The following is a 13,981-nucleotide window of genomic DNA, read 5'->3' as shown; positions in this document are numbered from 1 at the left end:
GTTTGAAATATTGAAATATTGCATAAATTACATTTGACTGAAATGCTTGCATTGAAACAAATGACCTGCCCAGCTCAATCTGAGTCCTTAAGTCCTTAATATTTTCAAGAAATGGCTGAAAACACATCCCTTTCATCTTCATTTGACCCTCTAACTCTTGCACTCTCTGTTCTAATGCTACTTCTAATTTTGTTTTTTAATTAAAAAAATTTGTCTGCTTGTTTTTTTTTATGAAATATTTTCAATTCAAAAACTTTAATATTTGCACAAAAAGAAGTATTTCAAACACTCAACTATGTTATTAAGTTAATTTAGAGAAAAAGCATGTCATTAAATATCTTTGTTGGACAACAGGTTTGCAAACAGGCTCATACACATGCAAAACTGTATCACACACGTGCTACTGTACTACATTAATTCAGACCGATTTTTTTGTGCACTGTACAGCCTTAACCAAACCAGTTACAGATTGTAAAATGAGCTCGAGCTCCTCATTTAGCGATACTCCTCAATTTCACGTCTGCCAGTCGCACACAGAAATGTGTCAACAACTAGACTTTATCGTTATTATCGTGGGAAGACTAATTCTTATCGTGGAGAGAATTTTTACCGGTATATCGCAAACGATAAGATACCGCCCATCCCTAGGGTTAATTCACCCAAAAATTAAAATTCTGTCATTAATTACTCACTCTCATGTCGTTCCGAAGTCGCAAGACCTTTGTTCATCTTTGGAACACAAATTAAGATATTTTTGTTGAAATCTAAGAGCTTTCTGACCCTGCATAGACAGCAAGGGTCCTACCACTGTCAAGGCACAGAAACACTGTAAGTACTTTGTTAAAATAGTCCATGTGACATCAGTGGTTCAACTGTAATTTTACAAAGCTACGAGAATAGTTGACTATATAATAATGACTTTATTCAACAATTTCTTCTCTCCCGGGACAGTCATCCGCCACTATCATGCGTGTTCTGCACAATACTTTAATATGCTTTATACAGAGGCATGATGAAAAAAAATTACTACATAAACTTTTCTTAAGACTGAAGAAATACATTCATAAAATCTCCCACCCCCAATTTTATCGCGATTAGTTTAACATCTCAACCGAAATTAATGTTTTGTTTTTTTTCAATTTTAAACTGGCTCAGGGTGCACCATTATATACTGTACATATTTAATTAATATTTTTTTTAATCTTAACACGTTAACTTTAACATTGCTAAAACAATGGTAACATAACTCATAAGTCAGAGTCCCTAGTGGATCCCCAGACCCCAAAAACCCTGCATTAGGGTAGAACACAAATTAAGATATTTTTGTTGAAATCTAAGAGCTTTCTGACCCTGCATAGACAGCAAGGGTCCTACCACTGTCAAGGCACAGAAACACTGTAAGTACTTTGTTAAAATAGTCCATGTGACATCAGTGGTTCAACTGTAATTTTACAAAGCTACGAGAATAGTTGACTATATAATAATGACTTTATTCAACAATTTCTTCTCTCCCGGGACAGTCATCCGCCACTATCATGCGTGTTCTGCACAATACTTTAATATGCTTTATACAGAGGCATGATGAAAAAAAATTACTACATAAACTTTTCTTAAGACTGAAGAAATACATTCATAAAATCTCCCACCCCCAATTTTATCGCGATTAGTTTAACATCTCAACCGAAATTAATGTTTTGTTTTTTTTCAATTTTAAACTGGCTCAGGGTGCACCATTATATACTGTACATATTTAATTAATATTTTTTTTTATCTTAACACGTTAACTTTAACATTGCTAAAACAATGGTAACATAACTCATAAGTCAGAGTCCCTAGTGGATCCCCAGACCCCAAAAACCCTGCATTAGGGTGCTGTATAAAGGTACAGGAAACAAATAATAGACCACAAACTCCTCACTGGGCTCCGAGTAAGTTTGTTTTGGAGATGGGACCACCCAGCTTGGCGTCTTTTGCGTGTAATGGAACATAACACCCCCTGCAGTGATAGTGGGGGTGACAGACACCCTTATGTTGAAACCACTGGAAATCAGCATGTAAAAATCATTAACAGCCAGGGCAGGTGGCCAGCTTGGAGGTATACAGGAATGGTGGATCACAGAAAGACTATAATCATACTAAAACATCCTTCAACACTTTTTTGTTCAAAATGGTGCACAGTAAGCCATTACTGTTTTTAAAATCTACAAATAATTTTACACACTGTCAGTTCAAACTGTATAGCTTTACAAAGTGTAAGGCACCGGAAAAATCTGAAAATACAATTTATGATTTCTATGTTCTAAGACTGGAGCGCTTAGCACATGGTCCTTGTCTCTTTAAATCTGAAGTCACCAGAACAAATGACTCTCATAAAAGTTTTACCTTTGAATTTATTTATTTTTATAAATTTTACAGCGCCCTTGACTCAAGAGTATGAACCTCCCTCAGATGTACTTGCTCACACTGTTGATAATCTCTGGATAAAAGTTTATGGCCCTAAGAGCATGTGTGTGTGTGTGGGACTGACCTGCTGCTTTGGGTTCAGGGCAGGTGCTGGGTGGCACACATGCAGTTGTGCCAAGCCCCTGACTCAGGTAAGATGAATAGTAGGAGTGTGTTCGGTACTGGGGGGACATGTTATGGCGACCATTTCCACTGGGCATCTGATTCAAAGGGATGTGATTCTGGGAGAGGTGGAGGAAAAAAAAAAAGACAAGTTAACGCAACACAAAGAATCTCATCATATCAACAGTCAAGAATCAAAAAGAAAGACAATCGCATTTTGAAAGTTGCAGGTGCAGACATTCGCACAATTTTCAAATTTGTAAAACGTCAATATTCAAGGCTCAGCATACCGCAAGGTTTTAATACAACTTGGCTAATTTCTACTCTTCAATAAAATAGTAAAAAATAATTTAGATTAAGTAGTGACAATGAATAAAGTGATGAATGCGAAGCAATATGAATGCAACAAGGATTTTGCTTCTTTAGTAAAAAAAAAGTGCACTACTGTTCAAAAGTTTGGGGTCAGTGTTTTTTTAAGAAATTAAAATTTTTTATTCTGCAAGGAGGATGCTCTGACTCTTTCTATTTTTAAAATGTTGGTCCAGCTAATGTTCATGTACATTGCAAAACAATAAGACTATACAGTGGCTTTACCAATAAGTCTTAATTGAAAGGCTGAACATCCTTTAGATGCTTTGAGTTTTGCAATTTCAGGGTATATACAGGAATAATGGCATTAAATTTAATACCTTTTAAGACCCTTTCCATACATTTTAAGATCTCATCGCCACTCCAAGTTTTAACCGGTTACATCGGCGACACTTTAACTTACATTTACTATATATTGATTGTAAGATAACGCAACTAAACAGACTTACTTTGTGATAACTCCTTATCAATACAACATAATTCAGAAGGGGGGAACGAAGCACAAGAGAATTAATTGAGTGACTAACCAATGCAACCCAAGAAACAAGAATTAGACCAATAAACAAAACAACTGACAAAACATATTGAGGAGGGAAAATAAAGCTCTCCGACCTAACGGGGCAATGAGTTCACACAGTATATTTAAAAGATGTATTTGTCACATCAACTCAAACCATAGCTGTTTTGTGGAACACTTCTCATGACAAGCATCTGACTGATCAGAAAGTTTACCTGTGATTACGGAGTGCTTGATTTGATGCAGACTTTACAGAGTGTCAGTACTGCACCTGATCAAGTATGAATGATCATGGAAGGTAAAATAATGATCACAACTATTACATCATTTTAATTGTGCATCCCAAGCCCATGCCAGTAAAAAAAACAGCCCAAAGTAGCGCAATTACCATGTCCCAAATATAAAAATGTAATTTCCATCCCTAAAATACATATTTTACAGTCACTGTTATGGACATTTATCATAAAAACAGCTCAAATGCTTCCTACTAGTGTGGCCCAAAACATTTAGCAGTTTTATTACAGGTAGAATGCAAAATCTTTCAGTACAAGCATATCAACCAAATGTAATTTATGCAATATTTCAAACCTTTTAACCCACTGGGGAAAATCAACCCATGGCAACAGCTTGAAAGCAGCCCAATTTCGTGGAAAACAACAACAACAACCCTGCATTCAACATGAGCTGCAGAAGTTAGATTTGTCTGATCACGGGCCAAAAGTAAGAAGAGATAACTGACAAGATGATGGAGGATTTGCTCCTCAACAGATCCTGAGCTCACTGACCAATATCCTTTATCGTAAGATGTGCTCCCTTTACACAGTGCACGCGCAATCGCGAAATCGAAAGTGAACGTGAACTACGACTGCAAGCGCTCATTCAAAGGGGATTTAAATACCCCACATATTGATAGCGGTGCCCTGACGCGCGAAAAATTATATACAATATTAGAATGTTTGCGGGATTGGACAGAAATCACGGGAGCGGATGGGAGCGTGCGGTAATTCGCTATCACGAAGCGGCGCAGTCAGTCAGTGAGCGCCATAACAGATGAAGTCAAATCTTGCAGGATTCCATAAATAAAATACACAGAACCCCACTATTTGACAAATATGCATAATGAAAAGATTGTACAAAATGTAATACCTTGGAAAATGGCATTTAAGACTTTTTAAGGGCCTTAATTTTCTCTAAATTGATTTATCAACTTTTAATACTTTTTAAGACCCCGCAGACACCCTGAATTTCTTCCTTTTATTTATTTATATATAATTGGTCCATCTTCTCATCCTCATACAGTCCCTGTTTGAACCAGAAGACATACTTAATCATATAATTGGACACAAGGTTTATGGTACCTCAACAGTGACGGTCCTAAACCGGATCTTGAGTTCTATCTGCACACTGCATGATGCATTTATCAAGTGTTTCAGTGCTTCAGTAAAACAGTCTATACATGACGGATAAACCTCTAGTCAGAGAAGGAGAAAAAATGGCCAGTATGTGTTATGGTTGATGATCTGCCTAGATTGCTTTATTTCTCTTTTTCTTTTTCAAAATAAACTGCAACAAACTGCTCTGGCAAGTTTTCTTCCCTCTTGCGAGAACTTTAAAATAAGCTGTCTACTTGACGGCACAGAGGCCTTGGGGTGTTTTCAATTTCACTTTTATGGAATTTGATTTCTGTCAGCCAGTAATATGTCACCATTTACTGTCCACCCCATCAACTCTTGACAGGTTTATAAACTGTTATTTAAACAATGTCAGCCTCTTGTATTGCCTATGACAAATATAATACAAATTGAACAGAATTTTTTCAACAGTACCCCACCAATAAGTACATGAAATAAAAGGAGGTGGGAAAAAGCATGTGTCACAACAAGCAAGAGACAAACACTGATTGTGTGCCCAAATGTTTGCTATGCTACTCAACTATTTCCTGCCTTTTCTATGCCACTCTTAACCTACCATAACACTTATATCAAAATAAGTCCAAGTGGAATAAAATTCATGCATCATTCAACGTCATTCCCTGGGATTCCGATCTCTATCTCAGGTATGAACATATCTCAGCAAAATCTGGTAACACTGCATAGTGCTTGCTTAGTACAGCTTCAGCAGTTTAAAAGTGCATTGTGATTTCCAATTCATGTAATAAAAAACTGCCCACAGAAATGACCAGGCCTGCTAGCGTTGTGATACCTCTGCTGTGTTGGATCATTAATAAGGGCTGGCTGGAGTCCTTTACCTCCCTGAGTGAGCTCTTATCTGGCACCATCAGCTGTCTGGATCCTCTACGCAACCCTCATATTTTCATTCTCCACCTGCAGTGCAGCGGAGCCCCACTCGCTGGAGGTGGGAGAGGGCGGGAGATGGACACACTAAGATAAAAGCCAGATGAGCTCCTCACCCTATTACTTCCTTATCAAATGAACCCTAATAAAGAGAAGAAGCTATGATGGAAAGTTTCATGGAACAAGTTATGAGTTTGTAAACATAAGATAGAATACATCATAATGTCCTACAAACAACTGCATACCAACAACTGTGAAGTTTCTGGATTACAAAATCCTTCTTAAGTGATGCAACCTAAATCACAATAACGCCTTTCTTACAGGTTCATCGTTCTTGCAGAAACAAAGACTTCATGCTTCTATTGACTACCAGATTTTTCATGGTAACAACTATTTTTATAATTATAATATACAGTATAATATGAGTTTTTCAATCATGGACACAACAAATTTTCTTGAGGTAATTCCATTTGATGCGACAACCTGAACTACTGTAACCTTCATGTCAAAAGATCTAATAATCCAATACAAGAATAAAAAACTGAACGACACACAGTCGTGAGGATCTTTAGGGGTCCCATCTGCGATTTCCTGTATTATGGTTTTCTTCCTTTCTTCAAAATGGCTTGAATTGCATTGTCTTTGATTTGATGAACAAACCATTAAAACATCATTTTGTAAACGGCTCCTTTAAATTTTTTTTATTAATTTTTTATGAAACTACTGAAGCTAAACTACCATACAATACTTGAACTATTTAAACTTGAAACTTTTGCAATTTTAATGCTCCACAAAAAAACCAAAATTAATTTTGGTTACACTTTATTTTAAGGGGTCCTTGTTACAGTGTAAATATACATTTAAGAACTGAGTAATATTAATTAACTACATGTACTATATGGTTAGGGTTAGGGTTAGGATTAGGGTTTGGTCTAGGGTTACTTGCATGTAATTATGCATAATTTATTGTTATTATAATAGTAAGTACAAGTAACACGTGTAACAAGGACACCTCAAAATAAAGTGTTACCTGAATTTTAACATTTAGAAAATAAAAGCTGTGTTCAAGTCAGTATCTGTACAAACTGCATTTTTTGTATGTATTTTTAATCATAAAATAATGACACCGTCACACATATAAAACTTGCTAAATGTAAATGTTAAATACATTTACCTTTTTTTCAAAAGCTAAAAACAAACCAATAGACAATGAAACAAACAACAGTTTACTATGAAACACCAAAAAAATCATAGCACATTTCCTACATTCATCTTTCAAATAGTCAAATTCTGGCAATGGGAGATCAGAATTAAAGTTACTCCCCCTCTACAGAGCTGTATCTTCATATGAGCAATATCATTAACCTTTGCAATTCAAACCCTGGGACACACTAAAAAGATGGAGGCGGTGACCCTGGAGCAATATGTCGCCATCAGGGCACAAATATGCTAAAATATGGCCCCATCACTGACTTAACACTCAGGAATGACTCCCTGGAGAAATATAGATTTAATTTACTTCACACTTGAGTAGATCAGATTTGATACAATGAGGATACTTTGCCATATAAATCAGAGTCCATATACACAGGGTGATCTCCATATGAAAATCATATTATGTCATGGTATGAAGACACTTTCTAATGTCAGTGGGTGATGGCTGATTAATAAAGGCTTGTAAAACTGTTGCAATGCGATGATGGTATATCAAAGTTGAACGGGCCATGACTTTGAGGATGCCCTCAATTTCATGCTGTCCAGTTTGATATCTTCTAACAGTCATCTTCAAACTTGGGCAGCATGGTCTGATGCAGACAACATCCACACTGGAGAGCTGCTGCCAGGACAGATTCATGTGCTTGGACTCAGAATCGCATGGTTTGCATATGACTCTGAGAGAAACTGATAATTACTTTGCAGTACAGTACATCTGATTTTAAGTTGGTGCAAGTCTTTAACCATACAGTTACATTTACATTTAGTTATTTAGCAGACGCTTTATCCAAAGCACTTACAAATGAGGACAACGGAAGCAATCAAAATCAACAAATCAGTTAAAATATGTTAATGTCTCTATCATTACAAACTGAAACCCCCAACCCTTATTCCACTAATAGGCTAATTTGTGTGACACTGACCACATAAATCTTTTGCACAAAAGATCAGACTTCCTTTAACAGTTTTAACATTACAAAATTGTACTGTATGCTTATGCTCACCAAGGATGGATTTATTTGATCAAACCTATAATAAAAACTGTAATAATGTGAAATATTATCACAATTTAAAATAAACGTTTTCCATTTTAAAATGTAATTAATTTTGCTTGTGTAATTAATTTGGTGCCTGGAATGACCAAGCTAAATTTTCACCAGTCATTACTGCAGTCTGCATTGTAAACATTATTGTTCAGAAATCATCCTAATATGCTGATTTGGTGCTCAAGAAACAATCTTATTATTCTCAATGTTAAAAAAATGTCTTTGATGAACAGAAAGCTCAAAAGGAAAGCATTCATTTTCAACAGAAATCTTCTGTAATATTAGCTATGTCTTTACTGTTGCTTTTGATCAACTCTATGCATCCTTGCTAAATAAAAATATTTTTTTATTCTTACTGACCCCAAGCTTTTGAATGGTAATTTACACTAGCAATATATTATACTTTAAAACGTAAAATTATAAGTAATTACTAAAACATAATTATAATACAACAACTACAACCGTAAGCTACTTTTAAAAGAATATTTTACTGCCAGAAGAGTGAGAGCGTCAATGCCTGAGCAGCATGATGAGAAAACTGGAAATATGTAATTTTTGTAGATTAGGATTTTTTTTAAATATCATCGTAAACTAACAAAAGCATATATAGCTAATGTTATAATGCAATAACGGTCAAACTAATTATAAGCAGTGATTATTTAGACTTTGATATATCAGTCCTCTTCTGATAGTTGGCTATGCAATAAGGATAAGGGTTAAAAAACCTCCAATGACAGAATTAGTTGCGGTTCCTGCTGGGGGGAGCCAGGAAATGTAAACAGCACGTAAGAGGTGTAGTGTGCATGAAAGCCCCACACCTTCCTGCTGTGTTTGGCCAGTGGCTTGGAACGATGGCACAGGTATTATCACTGTACACCAAGGAAAGAAGCTCACTACAGCCTGCCAACTTCAACAAGCCAGACGGGTCCAATGACAGCGGCCCCTATCAACACGCCTGCAACACACTTAATCACCTTATTACCGTGGCCTGGGCTACATGGGATGCAGACTGGGTGAGTGTAGAGGTGTGTGCACCATGCTGGCGTTCACACGGATGTTTTCTAGAGTGCTAGAGTGGGGTAATGTATGTCTGAAGGGTTGGTTTGAAGATACTATATAGTAGGGGGTTGAGTTTGGGGTCAGTAGATTAATTCAAAATAAAAGTAAATCATTTTTGGAAGTATAAACATCACAAAAAAAAATTATTTGTCATGAACAGTTTCTGTTACTTTTAATATTACCATTACACAACTCTTTTTATAGTTAAAAAATACCACATCTAATGTGTAAGAAATAAAATAAAAAAGTTAAATTATAAAACATTATGAACCACACTTTTCATCTAATGTAATGCCAGAACTATAAGATATGTAACTTTTAGCAGGAGAAAAGCAATGTTATTTTCAGTGCATAATAAAAAAGAATTAATTGAAGTAATGCATCACATGTGTAACAACTCATGGTTACAAATTTACATGCACAATAAAGGTGCCTGAAGGTTCAAAAGGGACTGGGTATCTTACAAATATCAGGTTTACTACTATTACTATTATTATTATCATTGCACCTAATGTGTGTATGTATTAAAGTGGTAGTTCACCAAGAAAAATACACATTCTGAAAAAGGAAATTTCAATCATTATAAGAAGACATTGGTATAAATATAAAAAACAGGTAACACTTTATTTTAAGGTGTCCTTGTTACATGTACTTACTATTATAATTACAATAAATCATGCAGAATTATGTGCAAGTAACCCTAAACCGAATCCTAACCCTAACCATGTAGTAAGTACATGTAGTTAATTAATATTACTCAGTACTTAAATGTATAATTACACTGTAACAAGGACACCTTAAAATAAAGTGTAACCAAAAATTATATACAATAAGACTTTGGTTATTCTTCGAAACACAAATACAAATATTTTGGAACAACATGAGGGTGAGTAAATAATGACAGAACTTTAATTTTTGGGTGAAATAACCCTAAACTATCCAGTCCCATTTGAAATAATAATATTAGCATTTAATGGTGGTACATATTAGCATCAAATATATTTATAACATTCATTTAAAAACTGAAAAGGGGTGCTTAATTGCACTTGACATGAGGAGCATGTCCTGTCACGGATCCTTTAGTTTTTTTCTCTGCCATGGACAGTTCAGGGGGTCAAGAAGAGGTGCTTATCTCCTCATTTTCTCATGGCCAAGCAACAAAGACCTGATTCACAGAAACTTCCCACAACGAGATGAGTTTAGGCTTTATTTTAATAAAATTGATGGAAAAATAATGAGAACGAAAAAATACTGAAGGTCACTGTAATGAAACATCTGATGCTATGCTTGTGTAATAAATAAACAAGAGCTTATTTATTACACAATAAACTGAAGTACACCTTTTTTTTTTTTTTACTTTATCAGGCATTTATGATAACATAATTTGATGAAATTTATTTCAAAAGCAAACTCAAAATTCTAAATAAAAAGTATGCTTACGTTAGATTAGGGAAGACTGGGTCTAGCTTTCACATGTTTTGCTTCAGTTAATTTCTCAGGTTCATTTTCTTTTTAAATTATAGCTAATTTGGGTACCATTTATCTACAAAAATCTACTGAATATTTACATTATTTCCAAAAGGAAATAAAATATACCATCTGTTTAACACTGTATGGGTAAATTATCACAGAACGTGGTAACCTACTGTAACAGTCAGTAATATCTATTTATTTATTTATTGATTGTAATATTACATACTACACTCTAAAGTAGATAAAAGCCATCTTACACAACATATCTGTAATTAAAATGTATTACAGGCTATTTAATGGCTTTTCAGATTTTCACTAAAACAATTATCAAAGTTATCAAACAATGTATGGAAAAATGATTCAGCAAATAGATATTGAATAAATTAACAATGAAATGAATTAAGTTCCATAAAATCACAAATATATACTATAAAGCTGTAGTCAAAAGTTTACATACACCTTGAGGAATCTGTAAAACGGTAATAATTTTAACAAAATAAGATTGCATGTTATTTTTTTAGTTCTGTCCTCAAAAAGACATAATAGATGTTTGCATAGGCCACAAGACAAAATAATTGAATTCATAAAAAAATGACCCAGTTCAATGGTTTAAATACGCTGGAGTGTCCCTATTGTTTTGTTAAAATAATAAACATTTTGCAGATTCTGCTTGGCGTACATAAACTTGTGACACAGCTGTAACCCGTGACAACTTGCCCCAAGCTGACATTCATGAAAGATGCCCTTACAGTTAAAATCTCAATCTGTCTTGATAATATAAGTTAGTTGACTCTTGCCAAAATACAACTCAGTGAGGTTTTACTGACCTGACTTGTTACCCAACAGCTATTACAAATACTGATGTTGGAAATTTTCTACTGCGGTTACTGAAACCACGCCTTCTTTCTTTGCGCGCACATTTGGGCACATTATACAAATATTTCCACATAGTGAGGTAGACATGTGGGGGCGTGTTAGAACGAGCCGTTTTAGGGGGCGTGGCAGAGTCTTCACTTTGATAAAGAATATCTCTTTGGTTTTGAGACTTTAGTCTTTGCAACTTCAGGGATCTATGCACAATAAGCTTGTAACACTCCAAAGAGAAAGGAAAACTTGAAAATCGCATCATATGACCCCTTTAAAATAATTCCAAAATCATGTTTTAGCTATTTATTTGAAACAAATATACTGTACACATCCAGTTCTAGTGAAAATACACATTTGTGTAACTGGATGTTTGAGTCAATTTTGTTTTTTAATCAAATGAATGCGGTTTACTCACCTAGGTTGGTGGGAGAGGCGGTAGCACTGCTGGCGGTGGGTGATGGCGGTTCTGAGATGATAGTAAACACATTATCACCGGCGGCCTCGTTTTTCACCACAGTGTCTGAACCGGACAGGTTAACCGGATTGCAAATGCCCAGCTCTTCCTCCTGGGCCTGCTGCCTCCGTAACGCCACCTAACCATGACAAACAGTCACCTCAAGGCCTGAAACGCCTGAGCCACTTCACTCTCTACCTAATAAAAGTACCACGAGGCATTTGAATTATCATTTGATTACATCTAAATAAATTAAAGTGAATAAAATGGATGTTTTTCTACCGTCCGCCTTATTTCTGAAAAAGAAAAATCTCGCTAAGGCGCCAAACTGCAGCTAGCTGAAAAACAATGTAGCTACAAAACGTTACTATGATTGCAAACAATTTATCATTATTGTTGTAGCAAACAATCCAATTATTTGTAAACTCGACTGTAAACACGGCTAAAACATACGCTAGTCTTCATTAAGTAAAACAATGAAGTAAAAAATAATAGGGGAGGCAAGACATGAAACATGGAGTAGTTTTGCTTTTAAATGTATAAACAACTAAGTTAAACCGTGAAATTAGAGCGGGGGTTACAATGAACGTTGAATAAACAAATAACGTTAAATAAAAAAAAGAGACTAGCTGAACTTGCATCCCGGCGAGGATGGCTAGCGTAACGTTACCTGGGCTGCCATGACCCGCTGTCGTTCAGCGATAAGTCTGCATTTCTGACACTGGCAGTCTCTCCAGTTGCAGAAGCGTTTGTGGCCCTTCAGCGGCGACACGAAGCCGTGGTTCCTGCAGCGAGAGCACTTCGGCATACGAGACGGTTTCCTGACAGACAGCGAGCCGTTATTCTGCTCTTCCTCGCTCATGCCGGCAGGTGATAACGATGCTGCTGCTTCTTAGAATATGTCACGCCAGCCGATTGTAAAGCGCTTATAAAGAGAGGACAGAGGTCTGAGGTCTGATACTCAAGTTTGGCGCGAGGAACCTGTGCATTCCAGCGCGCGTGGGAGATGATGTTCAGTTTCTCCCAATGAGACCAAGTGACTGCCAAACGGTCTCATGAAACCATGCTTCATAAGACACCAAACTAAATGCGAGCATAAAGGGTGTTTATATTTTGGAATAAGATTTTTTGTAATAAGTGAAAGGGTGTCACAGATTTGATATGGGCTCCAGTCAGATGTTGGCATTTAGTTATCAAAGTGACGCAAAGAAATAAAAAAAATGCCATGATTCATACGTGATTATTTGCACATAAAACAACAGTAAGATATAAGTGCTAGGGGCCAAAATAAATGATGATAATTGTATTATTATTATTATTTTATAGTCAACATTTTATAATGTTTCAGACTTATATACACACACACACACACACACATATATATAGATATATATAGATAGATAGATAGATAGATACACACACATATATATATATATATATATACACAAATACATACATATATACATATATGTATAAGTACTTTGATTTTGGGAAGAAAAAGGCAGTCAACGTAATAGAAACGGAATATTCAAAAGGTATCTATAATATGTGTAGTAATATTTATAGCCTACTTGAAAATGAGACTAAATTAACTGCAGTGAATAAATGCTTTCTGCGGTTTCGCAGAAACACATAGCTAATTATCACAATACTAATTCTCAATAATGACGGCCAGTGGAGAAAGACACTTTTCGCAGCATAATGGTGCAGTTACGATGTCGACCAGCAGGGGCTAACGGGCCAAACCAGGACACTGATCATATTTGTGACTTTCTTTGCCGTGTCCATAACAGCTTTAACACAACTGAAAATCTGCTCATCATATTTTCATGCCTGCCGATCTCCCCACCTGCAAGAAGTCGAGCTAACTTGTAAGCACAATTTTAATTCGTTTATTAAAATTAAATGAAAAATGTTCGATATTAAATTAAGATGTCAAAAAGACATGTATACATTTAATGTATACAAGTACATTTTCAACTGAATATTTCCTATTTGAATAACAATGCCTAACAAGAAAGAGTTCAAGCCAGCATGTCAAAATATATTAGAACTATACATTAGCTGTGATTCCAGTAGAGGGAGACATTGTACTATTGACCAGTAAGAAAGTGGATTAACT

At 35.6% G+C, this 13,981-nt stretch overlaps 1 protein-coding gene across 1 annotated transcript in view; it reads right to left on the bottom strand.

The window, feature by feature from the left end:
• Positions 1 to 12,721, bottom strand: part of LOC107557603 (doublesex- and mab-3-related transcription factor 1-like) — a 27,455-nt gene extending 14,734 nt beyond the window's left edge. Inside the window, exons 1-5 of the mRNA XM_016241082.1 lie at positions 12,530 to 12,721; positions 11,821 to 11,998; positions 11,733 to 11,742; positions 5,700 to 5,745; positions 2,528 to 2,663 (exon numbers count right to left, since the gene is read on the bottom strand). Of these exons, the coding sequence (XP_016096568.1) occupies positions 2,528 to 2,663; positions 5,700 to 5,745; positions 11,733 to 11,742; positions 11,821 to 11,998; positions 12,530 to 12,721 (562 nt within the window). The remainder of the gene's footprint in view (positions 1 to 2,527; positions 2,664 to 5,699; positions 5,746 to 11,732; positions 11,743 to 11,820; positions 11,999 to 12,529) is intronic.
• Positions 12,722 to 13,981: the final 1,260 nt, after the last annotated feature.

The sequence above is a fragment of the Sinocyclocheilus grahami genome, unplaced genomic scaffold (assembly GCF_001515645.1).
Source record: "Sinocyclocheilus grahami isolate Dianchi unplaced genomic scaffold, SAMN03320097.WGS_v1.1 scaffold611.1, whole genome shotgun sequence".
Classification (NCBI taxonomy): domain Eukaryota; kingdom Metazoa; phylum Chordata; class Actinopteri; order Cypriniformes; family Cyprinidae; genus Sinocyclocheilus; species Sinocyclocheilus grahami.
This window is presented reverse-complemented; position numbering and strand designations above follow the sequence as displayed.